General features: G+C 47.0%; 2 protein-coding genes across 12 annotated transcripts in view; both read left to right on the top strand.

Moving 5' to 3' along the window:
- HOXA3 (homeobox A3) overlaps positions 1 to 23,954 on the top strand; it is a 48,029-nt gene that overhangs the window by 14,856 nt on the left and 9,219 nt on the right. For 3 of the 11 annotated variants that reach the window (XM_077998001.1, XM_077998005.1, XM_077998006.1), the window contains exons 2-6: positions 12 to 113; positions 13,131 to 13,315; positions 17,564 to 18,052; positions 20,520 to 21,346; positions 21,925 to 22,103. The gene's annotated coding sequence lies outside the window, so the exon portion shown is untranslated. Of the gene's footprint in view, positions 1 to 11; positions 114 to 9,446; positions 10,078 to 13,130; positions 13,316 to 17,563; positions 18,053 to 20,519; positions 21,347 to 21,924; positions 22,104 to 23,954 lie in introns of those variants that run through there. The other 8 variants (XM_077998003.1, XM_077998008.1, XM_077998004.1 and 5 more) reach the window with 8 other exon arrangements.
- Positions 9,354 to 11,676, top strand: HOXA4 (homeobox A4). The gene is made up of 2 exons (XM_015133833.3): positions 9,354 to 10,077; positions 10,624 to 11,676. The coding sequence occupies exons 1-2, from the start codon at positions 9,462 to 9,464 to the stop codon at positions 10,968 to 10,970; spliced, it is 963 nt and encodes a 320-aa protein (XP_014989319.2). The 5' UTR covers positions 9,354 to 9,461; the 3' UTR covers positions 10,971 to 11,676.

Here is a 23,954-nt window from a genome sequence, read left to right on the forward strand (position 1 = left end):
CTCTTTTGCAGGCTACGTGTGCCGCCTGGCCATTCAAACTGTCAATTTTAGGTCCAGAAGTGTCCAAACCACAAGTTCTCAAAACTCTGAAAAATGGCTCCCTCCGAGTTAAGGTAAGCTCGCCTCCTGAGCGCTTTCAAGTTTATTTGTACTTTGGAAACTTTCTCTCTCTCTCTGTCTCTCTCTCTCTCTCTCTCTCTCTGGTTCAATAACTCTGAGGCTGCCTCTGAATTCGAAAAGGCAGAGCAAACTTTCCCTCTGCCCAAAAGAGCAGCGGCAGGAACCAGCTCTGCGGAGGCAGCAGGGTGAGCAGCGCCTGTGGCCGCGCCGCATCCCCAGGCCTAACTTTAATTGCTGCACAACCGCGGATGTTAATGACTTCCGCTGCTCCCGCCGGCGTGCAAAAAGATGATTTTTTGTGTGCGAATGGGCCTGTGTGTGGGAACCTGGCAAGGCCGCATCCCCAGTCCCCCGCGCAATTGCTGGGCCGGCCGGGGCCGGCTCCTGGGGGTCGCGGAGCCCTGGGGTGGGGGCTGGGAGACAGGGGGGCGCCGGCCGCGGGCGCCGAGGCCGCGCTGCGCTCAGGAGTTTGAAAGAAAGGCCCGGGCAGGGCCGAGGCGGACTCTGGCGGGATTCCTTACGGGGCTGTGGCAATATGTCTTCGCGGGCCGGGGTCATCTGGCAGGGCTGAATTGAGGCAGCGGCCTTCGGGGCTGGGTTTCAGGCTAGCTCGCGAGAGTAGGAGGGTGGCAGAGGCCGGCGAGGCGGGGGCTGCACCTCCAGCCTGGGCTCCCGGGTTGCAAGGTGGATCCTGGGCTGCTAGCGCCCACTGGACCCTGAGGACCAAGGGTCCCCACCCTGGTGTGTGGGGGTGTTCAGCACCCCCTCCCCCGCACCCGGGACCAGGCCCTGAACCCTGTTAGCCTGCACGTTCTTTTTATTTCGGTGGGACTGTTCTCACCCGCCTGTGAGTCTGAAGCAATAAACTTTATGGCCGGATTTAACTTTAGTCTTTGAATCCCCAGGCTAATTGAAAGGGGTTAAAGCGCTTTCTTTTCTTCCGCTTTGCCTTTCTTCTCCCTCTCTTCTTTCCTTTTCCTCTCCTTCTTTGTAGAATTAAAAACATCTAGGCACAGGACCCTCAGAAGGCACCTTAGGCGGCCCCCTAGATAACATTAAGATTGGAGAAATTCACTCCCCCTCAACATGCAGGCGAATTCTCTGTTCCAAACTGTGCTCTAAAGTTTTGGGGGGAAATTGAGGTGTCTTCAATGCCCAACTTAAAAGTCCCCAGAGCCATTAGGTTGTTTTTCCTGACACATCATAAACGGTAGTTTAGGGAAGAAATTGGTCCTTTGTCAGTAGATTTCCGCCTTTCTTTTGTTAGCTGCTCTTTCTGTTTGATCCCAGGAAATTTACATAATCTATGATTTCCAGAACAATCTCCAAAATTGCACCAATGGGTGAAGTAAGGTGAAATAAGTTTATCCTGGGTACAATTCCATATTGGCCCCAGTCACCCCTTCTGGCCCCAACCCCCCATATTCTTCAATGGCAAAACCCAAGCCCAGTGCCTGGGGACTGTGGCCTGTCCCGGGATCTTTTTCTGGATGGGTACCCACAAGGGACCCAGTAGATTTCCCTCAATCCTATTTTAGGAATTAAGCCAAATTCTCCTACTGCATTCAGAAATGAAACAAAAAATAGGATCTGCTTTTCTCCTTAGGAGCTGGGCAGTTTTCAGCAAGTATTAATTGGCAAAGATACCTATTAAGTGCTTAAAGTGAAAAAATTGAAAGTATAGATTTGGAATTTCAATAAACTTTATTGTGCAGAGGCCACCTACACTCAACATAAGTCCAACAGATGTCCCCAAAGTCAGAGGTCCAGAAAGCAAAACCTAGAAAGTTTTTTTTTGAAAAATAGAAACCCTCCCACAAGTGCTACTTCTCATGAATAGTGGCAAGGTGAAGAATCCTGAAGTAATTGTATGTAACCTATTAAAGTAAACATTGGTACTTCAGCAATCGAGAAGATGTGTCCACATCTTAGTGGGAACAAGGACATAAACTCTACATGGGTATGGGTTCTCTTTTATAATGTTATGTGTCTGTGAGAATACTGGATTCCTTTTTTTGCTGCTCTGAATTGTGGGCTCCTTATTGAAAATATTGGGTTAGGGTTCCATTTTAGTTACTCATTTGGTGATCTTGCTTGAGTGATTTCTTGGTGATTGAAATTAGAAAAAAAAAAAAGTGACAGGGATTCTGCCAGTTTAGTTTGAGTAACTTACACAGAAAATATCCACACTACTTCATGGCCATATTCCACCTTGGGGTGTGGGAATGAGCAGAAAGCCTGTTGAAGTCATATCCAGCACCACAGAACATAGAGAATCTTTCCAAGGAATGAGAAAAATTACAGGCTGTAAATATTGTCAGCTTGCTTATTTCTGTCTGTTTTAATCTTCACAAAACTTAAGTAGAATTTAAGAGAGCAGGCAAACCCACATGGCCACATGGAATTAAATGACTTTAAAAATACATCATGCAGTCAGACCTATACGTTATTGGAGGATTTTTTTTCTTTCTTCCTATTTTCATAGAAAGCATAATAAAGAGGATGGCTGGTTTTCTGCTCATTCTGTAGATAAGTTATTTCTTTTGTGGATTCTTTTGGGTTGTTCTTGCAGAGGAACTTTCTAAGAAAAAATATGTCTGTCACTGAGGGCTTTATGAAGACATCCAGCCTCAGCCGGTGGCAGAAGTGCGTGTGTGTGCTCCTTCTCAGCGGCAATGTGCGGGGGGCTCGTTTGTTCCCACAAGCTGAAGAGACAATATTTCTGAACTATAAATACAACAGGAAGCTTCTGGTCACACTTACTTAGGGGTTTGTTAGGGTTTCCATGGTCTAATTTCACAACATTATGCCAAGATTCCTTTTCTCCTGCTCTTTCCCCTGCTTCATTGTTGGTGGCTCTGGGAGAGCAAGACAGAATTTCCTACCAAAAATAGAGTCCTGTTCATTTGCTGAGATTCTGAGAGGACTATATTGAAATAATTAGTGAGTGGAAAGCAAATCACATCTTAAAAGATGGACAATTAAGGAGGAAAACAATCTTTTTAGCTTAAAAGATGCCCTTCTCAGCCTCTCCCCTGACTTGGCTGGGGTCTGTCCATGGCTTGCCCACCATGGAGAGTGCAGAGCATTGTGGGCTCCATCCCTTTGGTTTCTAAGGAGGAATTTCCTTCTAGTCAATGGCAAAACTATAAACGGGGCTCCCAGGCAGTGCTGAGGGGGTCAGCCTAAGCTCCCACCCACATAGGGGAGGGGATCCACAGCCCCAGCCATTCTAAGCCCCAGAACTTGAAGGTCTGCCCAGGTTTGTTTTGTTTGGTGTTGTTCACAATAAATTTGTTCTTCTCCCACCAGATCCCCTCCCCACAAGCCAGTCTTTTCAATAATAATATTTGTTATGAAGGTTATTAGATAATTATTGCGATTTTGTGAAGCAGCCCTTGCTGGAGGTGAAGTCTGTCATCGCCTAACAAATGACGCCCGCGCAGTTCACTGCCGGGTTAAGTAAATGCAGAGAAGATAAATCTGCACACCCTAGGAATCGCCAGCAGAGCACGCTTTAGTACAAGTTCACAGTCAACTCACCCGCCTGGGCCAGCTCTCCCAACAATTAGGGCTGCGTCTTTAGTTTTAAATAAAGGGAAAAAGTGTCTCCACCTCCCAGTGCTTGCTTTCCCCCATCTTCTCTTTTCTTTCACTTTTTGCAAGGTTCTCCCATTCTGCTCCAAATTTTCCTCGTAAAATAGAATCACGAGTGATTTCAAGTTAATCTAGTACCTAGTTGCTGACAAAGGGGTCGTAGGCTGATTTAACAAAAAGTCCAGTCACAAACACTGAGGAAAAATATCCATTTCACCCTCCAATTTCAAATGGCAGTGGCAGAAGCAGGGTGTCCTGAGATGCTAGGGGGGCCCCTTCCCCCTGAAGGAAGAGGCTCAGCTTTGTGTATCTTTGTGGTTAGTGCGTTACAACTGCAGGTCAAAAAGTTGAGGGTCAAAAGTTTACATTGTGCAGTGCTCTTAGTCATCTGCCCAGACAGAGTTTGATGTCAATGTTAGAGCTGTGATCTTGACTATCAGCACAAAAGATAAAATGGCTCGGAGTGACGCGTGTATCACGGTATGGACTCCAGGTGAACCCTAGTGGTTGAATGACCTCAATTACGGAGGAAAGGATAGAAAATTCCTCTTTTCAAGAGTAATACATGCTGTATTTCATCTTGAATTATCGCTCCTGTTCTGAGGGAATAGCAGCAGGTAAATAGGCATAGATTACTGAAACACCAACACCTTAGGTGTTGGAGAACCAGGAGTCTGTGGGTTTGTCACAAAATAAAAATGCTAAAAACTCATCTATGGAGCTTTAAAAACTAATGTCGCAAGTTTCCAATATTTCATTATGCCTTCAAAGGCAACAGAATGGTGCAGGAAACCTCCTTTATTTGAAAAGAGGGATTTTGATTGGCCAGTTTTTTGTCTTTTTAGTACATATCATGACCCCTAAAGTGTGTAAGAACAAATGCAAACACAGGCACTTCTTGCAAAATGTAATCTTTGCAGTTTTCAAACATAGAATATGCTTTTTGTGAAACTACAGTCCGCTGAATGCAAAGCATTCTGAGATCTGAGAAGGGGAAGGAAGGAAGTGGACACCCTCCTGAAAGACACAGAATTCTCCCTTCACCCCTTCCACCAGCACTACCAGTGACAAAATGCTTATTGGTGCCATGAAAATGTTCCTGTTTGGAAATTTTTGTAGTTTATTATTAAACCACAATTGAATGTAAGAGAAGTACTACAAGCTATAAGTGAATAACTAGACTGTAGGGAATGCAGAAAGGTGAAATCCACAAATACCAGGCCACTGTGTAAGACAACCAGGACAGAATAGAATATTTTCTATTCTTCAGAATGTACTTTTTAATAATACACGTGGAACTGAAGAAAAAGTCAAGGAGAAGAGAAAGCAACCTAAGCAGAAGGGTAGGAGAGCAGAAAAGAAAGGGAATAGTGTATTAAGGAAGCCGACTGGAACCATGCCTCATGTGTGAGTTGCAACTGAAGAGCTAAACAATATTTTATTTTTCATGCATCTAGAATGGCTTTAAGTGTTGGTGCTATAATAATCTATTTTCCAGAGGACATATTTCTCTTTTGTATGAATTGACCTTCAAGGGATCAGTATAGGAAAACAGAGAAGAGAAAGGTGAAATATTTTCCCTAGGTTTTTCTTTTTTAACTTTGGAGATAATTCAACTACTCAGAATGTAGACTCTTGAAGGAATGTTTAAGATCATCCTAATATATCTTGGTTGATTGGATTTAACAGTGCCAGGTATGTTCAGTTTTAAAATAAATATTTCCCAAACACTGCCTTCATGGAAGTAATCAGGGTGCTTCTGTGCAACGTGTAAAGTTTTCACTCTGGCCAAGAGCTTGAAGCCAAATGGGGGTTTGCCAGATGAAACAGAAGAAAGGAAACAACTGTGGTGATTGCTGTTGCAGCAGTGAACATTTCACCACATTTGGGCTAGTGAAATGAAGAAAACTGAAACCCCTCGATGAGTCAACAAGACAATTATGTGTCTCTTTGGGAAAAACCTTTTTATTGTGTTTTTTGTTAAAAACGTGACACACCTTAGAAACATGTCAACTTCAAAAACCATAGATATCTCTTAGTTAGTCTTCAAAGTAAAAGAAAAGGGTACTCGCAGAAGTTATTGCTTTTAGAGTGCTTGCTTCTTTATTTGGAGGATTTTGAACCTCAGGCCTCTCAAACAATCCAAGTTAAAATTCATGTGTAATCCCAATATGAATATCAGTCCTCATCCCTGGGTTGTGTGCATTATTTTAAACTACTACAAGAAAATTACCCCCAAACTATTAATTGGTCAAATGGCTGGTAAAGTGTTGTTCCTCTCAAATCTTGTGTCTAGTGTAGGTGTGGGGGGAAGCCTTCAAATGCCACCATCAGGCGTTTTGAAATTCTGCCACTCCACTGTTCAGCTCCAGAAACACGCATCAGATAGAGAACAGTCTGGGGACTCTCGCTCTAAAGAACAAAGGACAAATACAGTCAATACATTCCATAACGTTTACATTTCCTTTGGCTTTTCCCCTTGGTTTTTCCTGAGAAGGAGTGACCTGGGCAAAGCACCCTGCTCGCTAAAAGACACTGTATAGACCTTTTACAAGCGCAAAGTCCAAGGCCGAGGTGAACTTCAGGTCAGTGCGTCTAACAAATATGAAAATGTCGGCTGGTGAAGGGCGCGCCTTGTGATTTAACAAAGACTGTCAATGTGTAAGATTAATAAGAAACAAAATGCACACGGTGTCACTGTTCGGTCACTTTGAAACTTGGGACAGGATTGCATTCAAGAGAGAAGGCTGTTACAAATATATTCAAAATGATTCAAATCAGATTCAAACCAAGCTGCAAAACATTGCCTCCCTCTCACCCTCCCTCTCCCTCCAACTCCCTTCACTCTTCTCCATCTGGGATTCGAGGACATGAAGAAAAGTTATTTCACCTAATGGGATTTTAAGAAAGGTTTTGTTGGGAATATGTTACCCCTGCACGTGGAAATGAGCAAATGTGCTCACCAGTTTCCTAAGGAAAGGATAACGCTTCCACCCCACTTGGGACTGGAGCCAGTTGGTGTGCGAGGATTTGCATGCTCCCTCTCTGCTACATTTCAGGGCATCCCATCTTTTCGCAAGATGCTGCTGGTAAACTTCAGTTTGTTTATTAATTGAGTTAGTTTCTTCCTGGCTTTACTTTGGTGTCTTGGATATTGTGTAAAGGCAAGAGGTATTTTAAAAAATGTTTTTCAAAAGATTATTTGATTCGATGGAATGATGCTACAGTTTGCAAAGGGAGATTGAGGAAGGTTCAGAAAAGGTACTGCGATTGTTTATTACAGCCATAAATCTTGCAGTAAAATGTCAAAATGTCGGTGTGTGAGATAACACTTGGTGGTCCTGGCTCCGTTTGTGTTTATGATACGAACCACAAAGACAAGTTACAGGCCTTGAGGGATTCTGTGTAAGGCCATCTTCCTAAAGTAATAGAACCACACAAAACACAGGCACAGCTAACTCGTTTGGGTTAACCATATACAAAACAGTGCTTATGTCTCATTAATACTTAAAAATAGAAACTTGGTACAAGGTTCTGAGGCTGAACAACAGAATTTTTGTGTTTTAGTGTCTGTAAATATTAAACAGATATGGTTAAGACCCTGGTACTCAAGGTTGATGAAATGAGGAGGGAAGATTTCCTTGTCATGCTTTTTGTCCCCCTGAAACTTATAGGGTTCAGATTTGTAATACATATAACTATATATTATTTATATTACATTGTATACAACCTATGTATATATTATTTTTTCTTGCTAGGGAGAGATATTGGTTCAGGTAGATGTATCACAGGCTGAATTTTTCCTCCAGTCTAGAGAGGATGGCTAAAGATTACACTCAGTGTTGATTTCTGTCTGTGGCTCAGATTTCATTAAAAACAAATTTTCAGGGTGCCTCATGTGAATGGACAGCACTCTTCACACACACATACACCTAATATGGAAAATCTCTTTGTACCACTTCAGGGTGATTCCAGTTAGAAAGCTAATATGATCCCCTTTTTAACCTCTTTTCCTAAATTAGTTTAAAGATTAGTCCCATATAATAGGCTTTATGTGGCTAAGCATTAAATGACTATCCATCAAATGGATATATTCCAGCATTTAGTAACTCCTATGAGTAACCAATATGAATGAAGATAGAATTGACATTCCTTTTGAAGTGTCTCCAGGCTTAGGAAATAATTTTCCTTGTCTGCGTTCCAGACTCAGTTGTGAGAAGGTTGTTTATACTGCTCTTTGAAAAATCAACTAAGGTGCACCAGCTGAAAAATCCTTGTTTTTGCATGCCAATATGAAAGTATTTTTAGAATGGTGACTATGCTAGTTTGCACTGCTTTAATCTAGGCAGAAAAATAGAGGATCTAGATATGTCTCTTACTCAGAAAAGAAAGGGAGAAAGTACACAGTACAAATAAGGCATAAGTATTTACTTCAAAGATCAACATTAGGTGGAATAAGTAATTTATTTGTTAATAATGGCGTAATTAGTGTACCCATCAAATTTCAATTACCAAATGGCAGGCAACAGTCTCCTCTCCCTCCTTTCCGGAGCTTCTGATATCGTTAATACGCTAATTTTCAGCAATTAAGAAATTATAGACTGTCCTGTAAATATAACTCTAGTCTCAGATACTGCCTGAGAAAGCAGGATCTAAAAGAGAAAACTTGAAATTCTTAGCTGGAAAAGACCCATCAGCAATCAGACCGGCAAGGCGTTTATTCTACCCTTAGCTTGTTTTTGTTTGGGGATTGTTCTGAAATAGGAAGTTATTGTTTTCAAAGCTCGGTTCTGTGGAGGTATTGCTTCTATCCATTCCCATCCTTGGGCCACCTTCTCTCTCACAATCGCACCTTGCAATCGCGGGCATATTTAGCTCTCACATCGACAACCCCATCAAATTAGATGCTATTACAAAGGTTCCAATTTTTCTTAGGAAAACGCGAAACAGATTGTCTCTGAAAGAAGGAAAAAATGAAAAGCGTCCATCCAGTTATAACGGAATGGCCTCGCTTTACATCCTTGGGTCGATTTCTCTTAGCTGCCCACCCACCCTTTGCAGCTTCTGCCAAGCTTCTCAAAACAAGGGCTCTCAGGCCGACACGCAAGGAGCAGGGTGTGGGGAAGGGGGATCTGCGGTTGGGAGAATGTGTCTGGTGGCCTCTCAGGGGCGTACATAAAAGCCAGGATGCCCCTTGGTCCCAACGCCCTCCTTTCCCCTTTTAGCCTAGAACCCCTGAAGGACGCGAAGCCTGACTGGGTTGCGCCCGAGGTCAGCGCTGAGTCGCGGCTGCCAGACTGCCCGAGGCCTAAGCCAGCTGTAGGGCAAGCAGAGGGCTCCCAAGAGGACCTACAGCCTGACAGGGCCCGAATTTCCAGGGGGAACCAAAGTTGGGGGGCTGGGGTCCAAAGCTCCTGCTCCCTCCCCCAGCCCAGGGACAGGACAGCAGCATCCATCACGCACCCGCGCGTTTCCTGATCCGGGTCCGCGCGCGCGGTGCGCCCATTGGTGGGGGCGCTGCACGTGGGGCACGGGGCGGGGCGCGCGCTGGGCTGGGGAGGAGCGGCTCGAACTTTGGTGGCGGCGTCTGCGGGAGGGGGAAGGGTGGGCACTTGACAGCGGGGGGAGGGGAAGGGCGCAGAGGAAAGGGGGATGGGAAGCGAGGCAGGAGGGGGAGGGGCCTCGGCGAGCCCAGAAAAAACGACAACGCGAGAAAAATTAGTATTTTTGCACTTCACAAATTAATGACCATGAGCTCGTTTTTGATAAACTCCAACTACATCGAGCCCAAGTTCCCTCCCTTTGAGGAGTACGCGCAGCACAGCGGCCCGGGCGGCGAAGACGGCGGCCCGGGCGGGGGCCCCGGCTACCAGCAGCCCCCGGCGCCCCCGACCCAGCACCTGCCGCCGCAGCAGCCCCAGCTCCCTCACGCGGGCGGCGGCCGAGAGCCCCCTGCCTCCTACTACGCGCCGCGGACCGCCCGCGAGCCCGCCTACCCTGCCGCCGCGCTGTACCCCTCGCACGGGGCCGCGGACACCGCCTACCCCTATGGCTACCGCGGCGGCGCGAGCCCCGGGCGGCCGCCCCAGCCCGAGCAGCCCCTGGCGCACGCCAAGGGCCCGGCGCACGGCCTACATTCGAGCCACGTCCTGCAGCCCCAGCCGCCGCCGCCCCTGCAGCCTCGCGCGGTGCCCCCAGCGGCCCCGCGGCGCTGCGAGGCGGCCCCCGCCACCCCAGGCGTCCCGGCAGGGGGCAGCGCCCCCGCGTGCCCGCTGCTCTTGGCCGACAAGAGCCCGCTGGGCCTGAAGGGCAAGGAGCCCGTAGTGTACCCCTGGATGAAGAAGATCCATGTCAGCGCCGGTACGTGGCGCCGCTGGGGAGGCGCGGGAGGTGGGCCGGGGCTGGGCCTGGGTTCGAGGGTCGGGGTCAGGAGGGAGAAGCTCAGGGGAAGGGGTCCTCGGGAGGGGAGCCCCCATCTGGCCCGGGCTGCGGTGAGATGTGGGTATGTGTGCGCCAGCTAGCCGCCTGATCCCAATGTGAGAACCCTTTTGTACCCAGGGTCCCTTTATCAGGAGATTTACGAGACGCCAAACTGTTAGGGCAGTAATTATAGCCCCCATAAATTTAATTGCCCTGGCAGAGGCTTCAGGCCATGTGTCTTTGAAGCTTTTCTTCAGCCCCAATGCCCAGCACCATTCTTTATGGCTCTCGGGTGTTTCCCGTTGTCAATAGCCTGTGAAACATTTTCTTTGCCGTTTTATGTATCTTGCGTGAACTTGGTGTCAGGTTATTATATAATGATGATGTCCAATTGCTCTTCCCCACCCCACCTTCTCTCTCCTCCTCCTTTCTCTCTCTTCCGCTCCCTCCTCCTTGGCCTTCTCTTTCGGGGTTCTGGGTTTTCAGTCAACCCCAGTTATAACGGAGGGGAGCCTAAGCGCTCTCGAACCGCCTACACCCGGCAGCAGGTTTTGGAGCTGGAGAAGGAGTTCCACTTCAATCGCTACCTGACCCGGCGGCGCCGCATCGAGATCGCCCACACGCTCTGCTTGTCCGAGCGCCAGGTCAAGATCTGGTTTCAGAACCGGAGGATGAAGTGGAAGAAAGACCACAAACTGCCCAACACCAAGATGCGATCCTCCAATTCGGCCTCGGCCTCTGCCGGCCCACCAGGGAAAGCACAAACTGAGAGCCCGCACCTCCATCCCCACCCCCACCCGAGCACCTCCACACAGGTTCCCTCCTCCATATAATCTTCTAGAGACCTTGACCAGTTTCTATCCCTTACTTGCTTTTCTCTTCTCTTCTCTTGCTCCTTTCCTCATCCACCCCTCCCCATCCGGACCATAATAGACACCAAAACAAACCCAAACTGGTGAAAAGGATAACCAAAAAGAAGACATTATCCGGGTAAGAGTGTGTGCTGGTTGCCACCCAAGAGAGGACAGTTGTCCAGGATGCTGGTTGGTGGAACAACCTGCTGGCCTGAAACAAGGCTGCCAGGTGTGGATACCTGAGAAGGACTACTTGGTATCAAATACTTTTGAGATGGCTACAGTCAGCTAGCTGGACAGCCCATGCTGACTGGGGACGTATACTTGCATCTTTGTTGAAAGCAGAAGAAAACAGACTCTTTCCCCACCTTCCTTACCTCCTCCCCCCCATTAAGGCAGCTCATCCAAGCTTGTATTGAACTGATTAAATGAGTAGACACTGTGGACCTCACAAGATTATTTAATTCTTAAGATGTGTAGACCTTGATGGTAGGTGTGACATGTTAGTTTTCCTTACTTGCATTTATTTAAGATACTGTTACAGAGATGCTGTTGTCCCCTTCTGGGACACAGTCTTTGGGGAGAAGGGAGTGCATTTAGACTTATGTGGAACTGTACAAATTGTGATGTGGCTATATAGAAAGCCATGTGCTAAGAATAAACTCCATTTAAAAAACATTAAAAATCTAAGATTCATGTGTTTTCTAAGCTTTTCATTAAGAAAACAAAAGTCCTCTGGATTGAGATACTTGACCTTTCATGTAAAAACCTTGTAGATAGCTTGAGCTGTATTCACTTGGATTCTGACGGCTCACATAATTTGTGTGTGAGAGTGTGTGTATGTATGCTCAACTTGAGCTGAACTCTTGTCAAGCTTGGCCTACTGTGGAAAAGTTCCAAAGAGCAGGAAGGCTCTTGAGCTCTGAGAGGGCTCCTCTTCTTCCCAAACTTGGCCAGTCTTTCAGGCTTCAAGTCTCTGTAAGGCATAGAAACGTGTCCTTCCCTGCAATGAAAGTTGAAACCGTGCAGTGCTGTGGGCCCAGGAGTTTCTGCAGCTGTTCTACACACTGAACTCTGAGCACACTTGGAAAGAAGTGGTCTCTTTGGTATTTATTGCACCTTCACACTTAATCTGCCTGTTTCCCTGGAGATAAAAAATAGTTCGTGCAAAAGGTTGAGATTACTTTTTGTTTCTTGGCTGTTCTTAAGGTCCTCTTCACTAACTACAGACTAGGAATTTTTGTTTGTTTGCTTGGTTGTTTCTCTTTTTTGAAGAAGGAGCTTTCAAATAAACTGAATTTTACAAGGACACTCTCCAAAGTTTCTCTTGAGGAAAGAAAAAGCATAATATACCTTCAAAGTTCACCCCATGCAAAGTAGACCTGGGAGAGTTTACTGCTGGAAAATAGCAAAACTCTGAATTAGGGTCACTTTCCTCAAATGCTTTGTGATTTTTCTGCTCGATTCCAGAGATCTAGATCCAAAAGGCTGAAAATCAAAACCCACTTCTCAATCTCTATAACCCTAGTATTTGTTTACTAATTTAGATTTGGTGCTTACTGCAGGGAGTCCCCTACAATAAGACAGCAAAAACCAGTGCGCACTAGCCCCAGAATATTAGAACTGTCACCTGGCCTTGATAACGTGCAGCTTTGAGGTTATGCAGTAATTTTAGCATAGATGGGAGTAGGTGCTCACCTGCCTCTGCAACATCAGAGAATTTTTAAACACATTTTTTTTTCATTAGTGGCAAAACCCTTTAGCCACTGTCAGAGCTGTTACCCCTTTCACCCCTGCTGCCCTGTGTGTGATACAAACAAGGGTGATCAGTTCTATACCCACAAATCAGATTTGAGAGGAAAGTGATAGATACCAGTCTCTGAGGAGCCAAGAAAATTCGGGAGCAAACAAATATACACTTACCTTCCCAAATCAGGAGAAACCTGGCATAAAGTGCATTTTATAAGGTGTGAATGGGTGCCAGGAATTTCTGGAGGCAATGTAACTGCTGCTGAAACTTATTAACCCTCCCCCTACTAGACACACTTGTAAAACAAAATTAAATCATGCTGAAAATAGCAATTTTCCCAGGAATCATTAATCACCTCAAACAATAAATACTTCTTTGTAATTCAACAGCAATTCTGAAAGGCATTCTCTGGGAAAAGTCTGTGGAAGAGAGAGGGATCTTCTTGCAAATAATGTGGTCTCAGGCAAGGACACAGCATCTTGGCTGTCTGCTAAAAAAAAAAAATGCCTAGACTCTCAGTGGAAATTGAGTGTCAAGCTGCAAAATCTCAAATGGCAGACTATCATCATTTAAGGTAAATTCTTACATTTCTCCTTTGTGGGAAAAGAGGGGTATGGGAACATTCATTAGCTTCATGCTGGAGGCAGTTGTATGAGGATGAAGGGGGTGACTTTCTTTCACTTGCACTTATAAGTCTACCCAGAAAGGGAAGATAGAGGATTGAGATCATTTTTTCTGATATTACAGGACAAGATGGCTTTTTTGTCCCAACTGTATTGATTATTAAGGTATTGGTGAGTTTTACAAAACCAAGATTATAGAAAATGATCCAAATGATTGTCATTTCTTTAGTGTTGTTTTGCCTGCTTCAAATTGTCCTTTAAGGGCGTTTGTTATAAGAGATTGGAAAATCCTACTTTGTACTTCAAAATCATGCATTGTCTGCCCTTTGCTGGGGCAACCTTAAGAGTTCACTGAGAGGACAAATTTTCTATCTCATTAATTGTTTTTTGTTTTGTTTTGTTTTGTTTTAAGCAAACCCTACTGGCCCCTCAAACCCTTGACCTTTAAAGACAGTATTTTGTGTAAGCTCTATAATTTTACCAAAATAAGCCTTACATATGCTCTCCTCTTCTCTCTTTCTCCCTCCCTCCAATACACACTCATCTGCTTTAGTCACAGAGCCAAGTTGGGCATAACTCTGGAGATAAAAGTTTTGTCAACATCTGAAATCAACCTAAATCGGATAGGAGACACTTTAATGGTCACAGTTTGAATTAAGTACTTAACACTCTCCCCCTTGAAGAAAAATGGCACTTTGCAGGCTTGCTTCCCTAGTTTTGTTGAAATCTACGATATACCCGGTGTTTTATTACAGCAGGAATTCAACTGTGACAGGCATAGTAGAGTACTTAATACCCAGGATGGAGCTCATGGGAAGATTACCTAGATGGATGGGGGAGGAGGGAAGTCCCTTTGCATAGCATCTCCGACTTCATACCCAGTTGTCCCAGGGGGTCCCATTCCCCTACATCTCAGCCTCCTCCCTGTGGGGTGGGGCAGGGTGGATATTCCTATCTTTCCTCTGTCCCCCTGTTCCCCTAAGCTTCCAAACTCTGCTTCTCTCCTCACTGTTGCCTTCCCTCTAGCAGTTCCCGCATAGAAACAGATCAATGACTCTTCAGAATGAAAGAGAAGAAAAACCCAAAGAATCAATGTAGCAAAAAGGCCTGGGGCTTCCCATCTGAATGAGTGGGTTCTGTGCAGGCAGTAGGCTTTCCCTGGCACTCCCTTGGTTTCTGCATCCCTAGACACAGTCTTGTATAGAAGAACACAGGCTCACCTTTCTCAACTGCTGCTCTGTTGCCCCTTCTCTATATTATACACTGTCCCAAGAATAATTCTGCTTTGTGTTTCAAAGAAACACATGGGCTGGAAACAATAGGAGGAAGAGACTTGTGTTCTGTTCCCTTGGTGGTATGAGGGAGGCTGCTGTGGCTGTCTTGAAACCCTCTAGTCTTCAACTTACAGAACTGGCACCTCTTCTGAAGACTCCAAATTCATGGGGAAACCCCCTCCCTTTCAAGCCAGCCCCACTTTCTCTGGGATTGATTCCTGGAATTGAAAGAGATTCCCAGATTGAAAGACTGTCCAAAGTGAAGGAGACCTGGAGGCCATTTTGCACAGATGAGAAAACTGAGGCAGCTGAATGATCCTCCCTCCACCGTTCCTTATGTTAATGAGTATGGGGTGGAATGCAACCTTTAGTCTCACTCTAGAGAGCAGTAAGGGCACAGACATCTTTCCTCTTAGGAAGGTATTCTGCCAGGAATGGAGGTATGCATCTAAGCTTACACTTGACCTGGGTGGTCACAGGTGTGTACATCCAGAGAAGAAGGATGGGTTCTTGCCTCGTGGGCCATCAAAGCTGTTGGGGAGATTTTGTAACCAAACCACCCTAGTCATGAAGCTCAGACAGGTGGACTGGCCACTGGGCTCAGGAGGAGACAGATGTCAGGGCGCCTAGGAGAGCAGAGGACTCCCCACTATCCACAACGGTCATAATCCCAGGATGACTAATTCTGTCAGGCTTGCCCTGCTATTTCGATGGTGGTGGCTTGCCTCGGACCAGGGCAAGGATGAATGTGCCCCGGAGGCCTGCAGAGCCAAACAAGGACCCTGGTTGCAGCTGATAAAGGTGTAGCGTCTGTTCGAGGGAGATATTGAAATTGTAATCTTTGAGGTCACGTGACTCATTAAATAATTAATGCAGATCGTCAGGAATGGATCGGAGTCGTCAGGGCCTCACTAGGAATGAATCTCTCAGAAGTGAGACTCCAACTTACCATTTGATTTTTAAAAACACACACCCTCAGATTTATCTCCAAAAGCTTTTAACTCCTTCAGGAAGGCAGGAGACCAGCCCTTCGGCAGGGAGGACGGAGCTGGCGGGCCCTCGCCAGGTCTTGGGGCTTTTTCCGCAGGGTTTCTGCGAGTCCGGGGAGCGCGCCGCGTCCGGGGAATCGTGAGTTCGGGCTTGGGTTTTCTGCGGTCACATCCTGGCTTTGGTGATGAAGTGGGACGGATGCGCAGACAGTTGGTAATGTTCTGATTCACGCTGGGGAAGGCTGCAGAGATACCACAGGACGGGCGCGCGGCTTTGTTCAATTTTCCCGGCGTTCATAAATCACCCGCACCGGGCGAGCGAGGGAGCAAGCGAGCGCCAAAAACTCGGAGAGCGAGGCCACGGCGGCGGTGGCGGCCATTGCAGAGTGAGAGACCTGGGCAGCATCTCTCTGTGACTCATTAGTCTGAACGATTTATGGGGGACAGCAGCCATGAATATTAGACTTGGGGATAAGGAAACAGCAAAAATAATAATAGCCATAATAATTACATACTCCTAAGTGTCACGCAGGGGAGTGCTGGATGGAGGCATAGCGGATCTTTATCGGGTGAAATTGAGAGGCAAAGTGCGGGATGGCTGAGTCCACCTTGCTCACGGTCATGCCAGGATCCCCATGACCAGTGGGCACTCCCTTTGGGGACACAGAAAGCAAGTTTGAACAAGAGAAAGGGGGCGCAGCGTGGATCTTAGGTCTTTTCCTTTGCTTTGTGGGGGCTGCGGGTCGAATGGTGGCAGAGCGCAGCTGCTGGTGTGCGGCCACTTGTTCAACGTGCTGGGGGGCTCCGAAGCCAGAGGTCAGGAGACTCCTCGGCTATTTGATAGCCCCTCTTAGTGCTATCTACAGAAATGCATGAAGGCAGACAGACAGCGGAGGGCTGGTTTGGGGCAGGCTGGGGTAAGAGGTTACCTGGGTCTGAGTGAAGGGGTAGTGGGGGCAGGGATAGGTCTGTAGACGCAAAGGGCCCGCAGAGTCCCAGCGGAGCGCAGAACTTCTCCAAGCCAGGGTCCGGCGAGTGGACGATTCTTTGCCCCTTTCCCAGCGTCTCCCACTCCCAGAAAGCTGACTGCTGGCTTGGTGACCATTTGTTGGTTAGAGGGCAAGAGAGGGTTGCAAACATTGTGAGGGACGAGATTTGAGCAGAATCAAGGCATCAAATCGGCCTGTGGCCGCTGCGCAAGGCCAGGCAGGAGCAGGGCCCCTGAGCAGGTATTGTACCAGCCGGCATCCCTCCCAGTTTCCAGCAGTCTTAGCTGGCCTGCTCTGAGGGACTAGGTGCTGCGGTAGCCCCGCCAGCCCACTAGGACCTAGAAGGAACGCACCTAGAGTTGAATAAACCAGAAGACAAAACCTCCCAAGACTGCCTCTGGCCAGTGGACTGAGTTCGGGTCTGATTTCGCGCCAACAGAAATGAACACTATTAGTGAGGTTTCAGGAGAGTCCGTGATTGAATGCTCCCAGACAAGGCTTCCTTTTGTTAGGAAAGGAAAATCAAGCGAGCATTCACATTCTCCAAGTTGGGGTGCCTGAGGAGAGAGCTCTCTGAGAGCAGTCCACACCACCAGCAAAGCCACTTCCACCCTCTCAGCTTCCTCTACTTCATTTTCTTTCCTTCCCCATTCCACCCCCCGCACCCCCCTCCCCCCAAAAAAAGAAAGAAAAAGGAGAAAGTATGGGTGTGGAAATGGAGTATGTATTTATTTTACAAAAATAAATCACCATCTTCGGGCCATTTGTAGACTGGAACATTTCGAGCAATGAGTGCGCCGCATGGACGAGTGCCCTGGCGACTCCTTGGTGTTCGCGTCACCTCCAGGGCCACCTTGGCGCCCACAGGAGCCGCGCTTCCCACTCCCGGCCTCCAACTCCCTTCCCTCACAGCCGCCATTCACCTTCTGCTGTTTATTTGTCTGCAGAGCGCCTGGACACCGGAAAAGGCGATTCCCTGAGCGCCTGGAGTTGGAGACAATTTCTGGTTCAGATTTAAACATCTTTCTAGGTAAGCGCTGCTCCAAAACTCTTTGCCGCGTGGGACTTTGCACCAGGGCGGTTGGGAGGAGTTGGCCCTCCACGGTTCCTGGCAACCGCGGACTGTTGAAAGAGGTTCTGGTCAATATTTAACTTCAGAGCAGTTTGGAATTGGATTCCTTTAAGCTTCTTGCCCTGCGAATGCGGGGCATCAGGCAGACAAAGAGCCTACCCCAAAGCCAGCGATGGTCAGGAGAAGCGGTTGCAGAAGGCAAAGATGGGTTGTGGAGAGTCAGAGGGGGTGTGCTTATTTCTTCCTGCAAGCCCCAAACCACCACACTGAACTTCAGGGCAAAAGCAAGTAAAGGCCACGGGCACGGGCGCGGCGGCCGCTGCGTGGGCTGCTTTCCTTGTCGACCGAGGCGACTGAGGAGGCTGTGAGTTAAGAAATTGTCGACAGTCCCAGCCCCCCTGTTAAGGAAAACTTGTATCACTGCCTTGCAGTTCCTTAGGTCCTTTTGCCTTTCCTTCGGCATGAGAAAGATTGCTGTATTTCTAACCTTTAGGACTTCGCAGACAGCGAGTCTTCTCCCCTCTTTCATCGGGGCTCATCATGGGTTCTTCCTACGGGAAGAGCATGGTTTTCTGTCTTGGCATTTTCTTTTCCTATTCGAAACAAGGGAAAACTCTTTTAAGTTATTTCCAAGTTCTGACTTAATTTGTCGTCTTAGTTTGGGATGCAGGGAGGCAATTACTGTGGTTTATTACCTTGTAAAAGATCCATAAATTACTTGCCTGTTTGGGGGAGGGGCTGCTGGAATAGCTTTCAAAAGCGTGGTATGAAGGAATGGGTTTGCTTTGTTCTTTCAGTAATTACTTCTTTTTAAAAAGTTTTGAGATTTTGTATTCTATTCCCTGGCCTCAGTCTTCCCTTAAATTTGCTCCCAAATAGATATCAGGTTGTTAATTAATTGCAACATGATATTCAGTGGTGCTTTAAGGCTGATATGGTGTTCTGGATACAATTATTTTTTCCAATAGAAGGTAAACAGAGCAATAGTCAACCTGGGTTACTTTCTCAGCTACTGTATGTCTGTTTATATCAAATATAGATGGAACGTTTCAGGAATTTGTAACTCTGTGTATATGATTTCCATCTCAGCAAACAACAGAACAATTGCATGTATAAATAGTTGCAGGAGTTTGGGGCCTTATGTAAACACAATATACACATCCACACGTGTCCAGAGAACTTGGCCCATTTGTACTACCCTTGCACCCATAGGAAAAATCTCATGTTAAATAAGAATCTATCATACACACACATGCGTGCACGCGCGCACACACACACACACACACACACACACACACACACACACACACAGTGGGCTAAGAGAGCCTTACCTGATGCTGAGTAGAAAATCCACTAGATTTAAGTAATGGGACAAAAATGTTAAGTGTACTTTTGACAGAGAAATCAGATTACAGTGTTTGAGTACAGATATATCTAATCTGCCAACAGCCTTGCAAATATTGACTAACGGTCTGTATCCTTGGTTGCCTGCTTTTTCCAAGCCAACTTTCCCCCTATTTTGGCTCTGGTGACCAGGACCACAGCATGAGTCCCAGCCCAGGCCAAGTTGGAGGCCGGTGAAGTGAGTGAAGAGGGACTGGCAGCTGGGTTTTTAAAAGGCCTGTAGCTTTGCTCCAGGAAAGTGGATTGCAGAGTGGCAAAGGAGAACTCTCAGCTGCTGGTTCCCCAGATAGGCTGCCCAGGCCAAGATCTCTCATAGAGAAGCTGCTTTTTTTTTTTTTTTTTTTAACCTCAAAAGTTAAATGTCTTTTGACTTCGCAGATTTTTTCCCTTCTCATCCCACCAAATCACCCCATCCCACCCTAAGTCGTTAATGTTAATTGTTAAACAGCAGTTGGAGCATTAACTGGGATGTTAGCAGCCCTGTGGAGGCCCCAGGCTGGAGCTGAGATGCCTCTGAGCTTTGCTGGCGTTAAGGCATTTCTCTGAAGCAGTACCAGTGACTTCTCTCATTGATTTATGACTTTGCTTTTTTTTTTTTTTTTTTTTTTTGACAGAGTCTCGCTCTGTCCCAGGCTGGAGTGCAGTGGTGTGATCTCAGCTCACTGCCACCTCCGTCTTCTGGTTTCAAGTGATTTTCCTGCCTCATCCTCCCGGCTAGCTGGGATTACAGGCATGTACCACCATGCCTGGCTAATTTTCGTATTTTTAGTACAGACGGGGGTTGCACCATGTTCAGGCTGGTCTCGAACTCCTGACCTCGTGATCCAGCTACCTCGGTCTCCCAAAGTGCTGGGATTACAGGCATGAGCCACCGTACCCAGCCAATTTATGGCTTTAAGAGTTTTCATTTGCTTGACTGTTCTGAGAGTTTTTAAGGGGGCCCCTTCTCATCTTTGAGTTGATGCCTCCTCAGAAACTTGGGGGTGGGGAGGAATTTGCCAGTAATACCTCCAGGTCCCTTTCTAGGGTATCTGGAGAGCTCAATGTGAATGATTGGTGAGGGGTATAAGGGAGGCAGCAGTAAGAAAGAGAGGAGTGAGTTTTTGGGGGACAGGAGAATGCTTTTTGGAAACCAGCTCTTACTCCTGTCCTCTATCCCCCAAACCTGAGAGAGGCAGGTTTTCACTTGGAGTTCTTACTTTCCAGCTTGTAACTTAGATAAGAGCTGGAAAAGTTCACATGGAGGTTCTCTTCCAGCTACACCACAGATTGAACCTTACTGAAATACTGTCACCAGCTTAGGCCAGGACTTGCTTCCAAGGGATTAGGTCTCTTCTTTTATTGCCCTTCTGATTTGGACAACCCATGACCAGGTTCTTTTATTAAGGACCTTGCATTTTCATCAGACCCCTTCTGTTCCTCTGCAGGGGAGGAGTGAAGGGGAGGAATCACATCATGCACAGCCTCCTGCAGCTGCTGTAAGTGAGTCCTCACACTTAGGCACAGCCAGCTGAAGACCCATTCTCCAGGAACAAAAGAATATGGCCTGAGGATCTCACTAGCCTCAGAGCATTCTCAGAAATTCAGAAACTAAGACCAGAAAAGAGAAGATTTTTAGACGGCTCATGAAAGGGTACAGTGTTGAAATTAGTGAGCAATGTCACCAGGCAGAAGGCAGGAGTAGGGGTGGAATCAGGGGTGGGAGCAGCTTATTTGTTTCAGTTAGGTTCTTCCTGAGCACAGTTGGTTCTCTACTGGTTTTCTGCTCAATTATTTTGAGAGTTCTGAAGGGGGCTCTTTCTTATCTTTGAGTTTATGTCTCTATAGGAACTTGTGTGGGGATGGGGGTAGAATTTGCTGGTGGACACAGAATTGTCTTGGAAAAGTGGGTGGACAGACCTGCCTGTGGAGAGGTCCCAGATTGCCTTGCCTTGTTAACTTAAGGCACTCCAGTGAAGGTTGATTCTTTCTTTTCCTTTTATTTTCTTTTTTTTGGGGGGTGGGGGGAGGGTCTCTTGCAGAGCAATTAGATCATTTCCTCTGATATTTTTCATATTTAGAAACCTATAATTCCATGTATCACTCAGCTGTGTACTGAAGAAATGCTTAAGTGCAAGTTTGGTCAGGGCACTAGGTTTCTCCAGATTTTGCAAAACCCAGACCCACCACTCTATAGCCAAGCACATCTTTCCTAGTGGGCTCCCACTGAACAAAACCAACTGGACTTGGAGGAGATGCTTTAACCTTTTGTCAGGTAATTATGGTCCTTTTTGGTTTCTCTAGTGGCTGTGGTGTATGGTGTGTGTGTTCGCAAATTCCATACAATGGCAGGCTGTGAGGAAGTCCGCTGTCTAGGTCAGTTATTTCTGGGCCTGCCCCTTGCCTTTTGATATACTGGCCTGCCGGCCAGAGGAGACTGGGGTGCATGGGTGTGCAGGATCCAGCTTGTCCGTGGGTGGGAGGCTGTAAGGAAAGTTAAAAGGATTTTAAAAATGTGAATAGCATTGCTGTACCCTTGTATTTGGAATGTGTGTAAAGAAATGTAAGTGGAGATAAGCTTGTATGTCTTGCATGGCATTCATGGGGAGATGGCTCCCAGCATCCTATTGCTTAGACAGAACTCTTAAACTCAAAACTGCTGGTCAAGGTTCCCCACCTACCCTCCCCCAAAGCTAAATATTCTGTTTGGCAACCTAGTTCCTTCAGTGGTTCCATATTTCAAATAAAAGGATTTAAGTTGACGTATGACCACGTGAGCACATAATACAGCGCATTATTGTGGCATTTGGAGCGGAGACCCAGGCAGGCTTCGCCTGTGATTACGTTTTCTAGATTCTCTACAGAGCCAGAGCTTTCCCCCAACCCCCACGAACCCACCTCCTCCTTCTTCTTCCCCTTCTCCGGAGAGCGCTCTCTGAGCCGATTGCAGTTTTCAGCACTCATGGAGCGGTTCTGGGCGAGTTAGCCGATGGAAGTCGAGGCCATACCAGGAGGATGGAATTTATTTTAAGGTATTTCCGCTGATTGTTCATATCTAGAGTGAGTTATGGCTGTGAGAGACAAAGGTCAGGCGAGGAGACCCTGGCTCATGGACAGGACCCTCAGCCTCTCTCTTCCTTTGTTTCTCTTTTAGAACCGAAACCATATGAAAGATTCCCAGTAGCGCCTCAGTCTCTGAGTTTAATTCCCTGGAAAGTGTTGGGGGTGTAAAGGAGGGGGCACTAGGGGGGCACCTAGGTGGGCCCAATGGCCCCCAGTGCAAGGGTGGCTTTGTCCATTGTAGCAGGGCACGGCTGGAGTCTCAGGAGCTGATCCCCAGGCAGAAAGAGGGTACCGAAGCCAGGTGCAGGCTGAGGTGGACCGGCTTGTAGGGCTAGACTACCTGGGAGGCATGGGGGATGGGTGGGTGAAAAGAGGAATCTCTCCCCGATGGTGGTGTTTTCAGGCAGGGGATGGAGGGTTAGGGCTGACCTGAGCAGCCTGAGCAGCTGGAAGAGGGAAATCGATGAGGGAAATGTGCAGATGCGCTGCCATTTTATTGATGATGCTTCCAGGCACTTTGTTTAGTGCCAGATTGCAGAGCATGCTTCCCCACAAGCCGGACCCAAGGATCTGAACTGGAGGGCCCGCCATTGTTTCCCTGAGCACCCTCTGCCCCAGAGGGCTGAAGAAAGACAGCTCAGACCTAGGAGAGCCTTGGGGTGGGGTGAGCATGCTGGATGCCCAGGGGCTCCTTATTCTAACATTCAGGAGACAGAGGAAGGAGGGAGCCAGGATTAGGTTTGGACTTCATCAGTGTGCCTGATCTGGGCATTCCTTGTATACCCCCAGCTGGCTTGGAGAGTTCCAGAACTGGCCAGTGGGGCCTGGGTTGGAGGGAAGTCCAGAGACAAGAATCCTCAGGAAGCAGAGGCAGACATCTCTCCACTTCATAGCCCCCAAAACAGAGCTGTAGCCAGGGTGGAGGCAGATGAAAGTTAAAGTGCATGTTTCCAGATTATTGGGAATGCCCCAGCTAATTGGGCTTTGGGGACCCCACACTCCTGGGAAGGGTGGAAACCCCCTGGAAAGTGCAGGAAACTCTGCTTTATTCTGCTCCTTGGAGTAGGGAAAGGGATGCTTATAAGGAGTCAGAGGTTGGATTTGCCCCTTTGACTTCTTAAAATATAGATTATTTCTTTCTGTACTTGAAAAAAAAAAAAATCAAATCAGGCATCCCCTACTTGAGTGGGATTTACTACCCCAGAACGAAAGGGCCCTTCTGCTCTCCCCAATGCCAGCCTCAGCAGTAACCATGTTTAACTGAGGCCCTTTCAAGTGCTCTAAAACACCCCTTGGAAATAAAATGTAAGCTTTAATTGCTGTTCAATTACTTGTCAGCATTTCATATGATTTATGACCTAGTTCTGGCGCATTTTTGACCCAGTTAAAGACTCATAAATAATATAGTTTTGCTAGAAAGAATGAGAGAATAGAGGTCTGTTAGAGGCATCTTTTTATTGTTGCTTCAGTGCCAGCAAGCTGAATAAATATCTAAGGATGGACTCTGGTTCTATATAAAAGCATGCACAGTGAGAAGCCAAGAGCCACATTTATAGAGCTCAGATTGGTTTTTCCTCCCATGAAAGTGCTAAAGTCAGTCCATTATGTATAACCTATGAGATATCAAAAAAGGCTGGTTCCCTTCTACCTCAAAATGCCAGCTTCACCCTCACAAGCAAGTACATTTCCTCAATAATATTCCTCCCTATTCTGTGATTGTGATGCCTCTTCTTACCCACGATATTCCTCACCTTCCTCCCTGGCTGCACAGCCTTGGAACCGCCAGAGGCCCTCTTAGACGCCTTCAGGAGGACACCCCC

The sequence above is a fragment of the Macaca mulatta genome, chromosome 3 (assembly GCF_049350105.2).
Source record: "Macaca mulatta isolate MMU2019108-1 chromosome 3, T2T-MMU8v2.0, whole genome shotgun sequence".
In the NCBI taxonomy this organism is placed as follows: Eukaryota; Metazoa; Chordata; class Mammalia; order Primates; family Cercopithecidae; genus Macaca; species Macaca mulatta.

What these genes read in the sequence shown, in the direction of transcription:
- HOXA4 (XM_015133833.3), top strand. Translation starts at nt 9,462, where the DNA reads ATGACCATGAGCTCGTTTTTGATAAACTCCAACTACATCGAGCCCAAG. An exon ending in GAAGATCCATGTCAGCGCCG is followed by an intron (nt 10,078 to 10,623) that starts GTACGTGGCGCC and finishes CTGGGTTTTCAG; the next exon opens with TCAACCCCAGTTATAACGGA.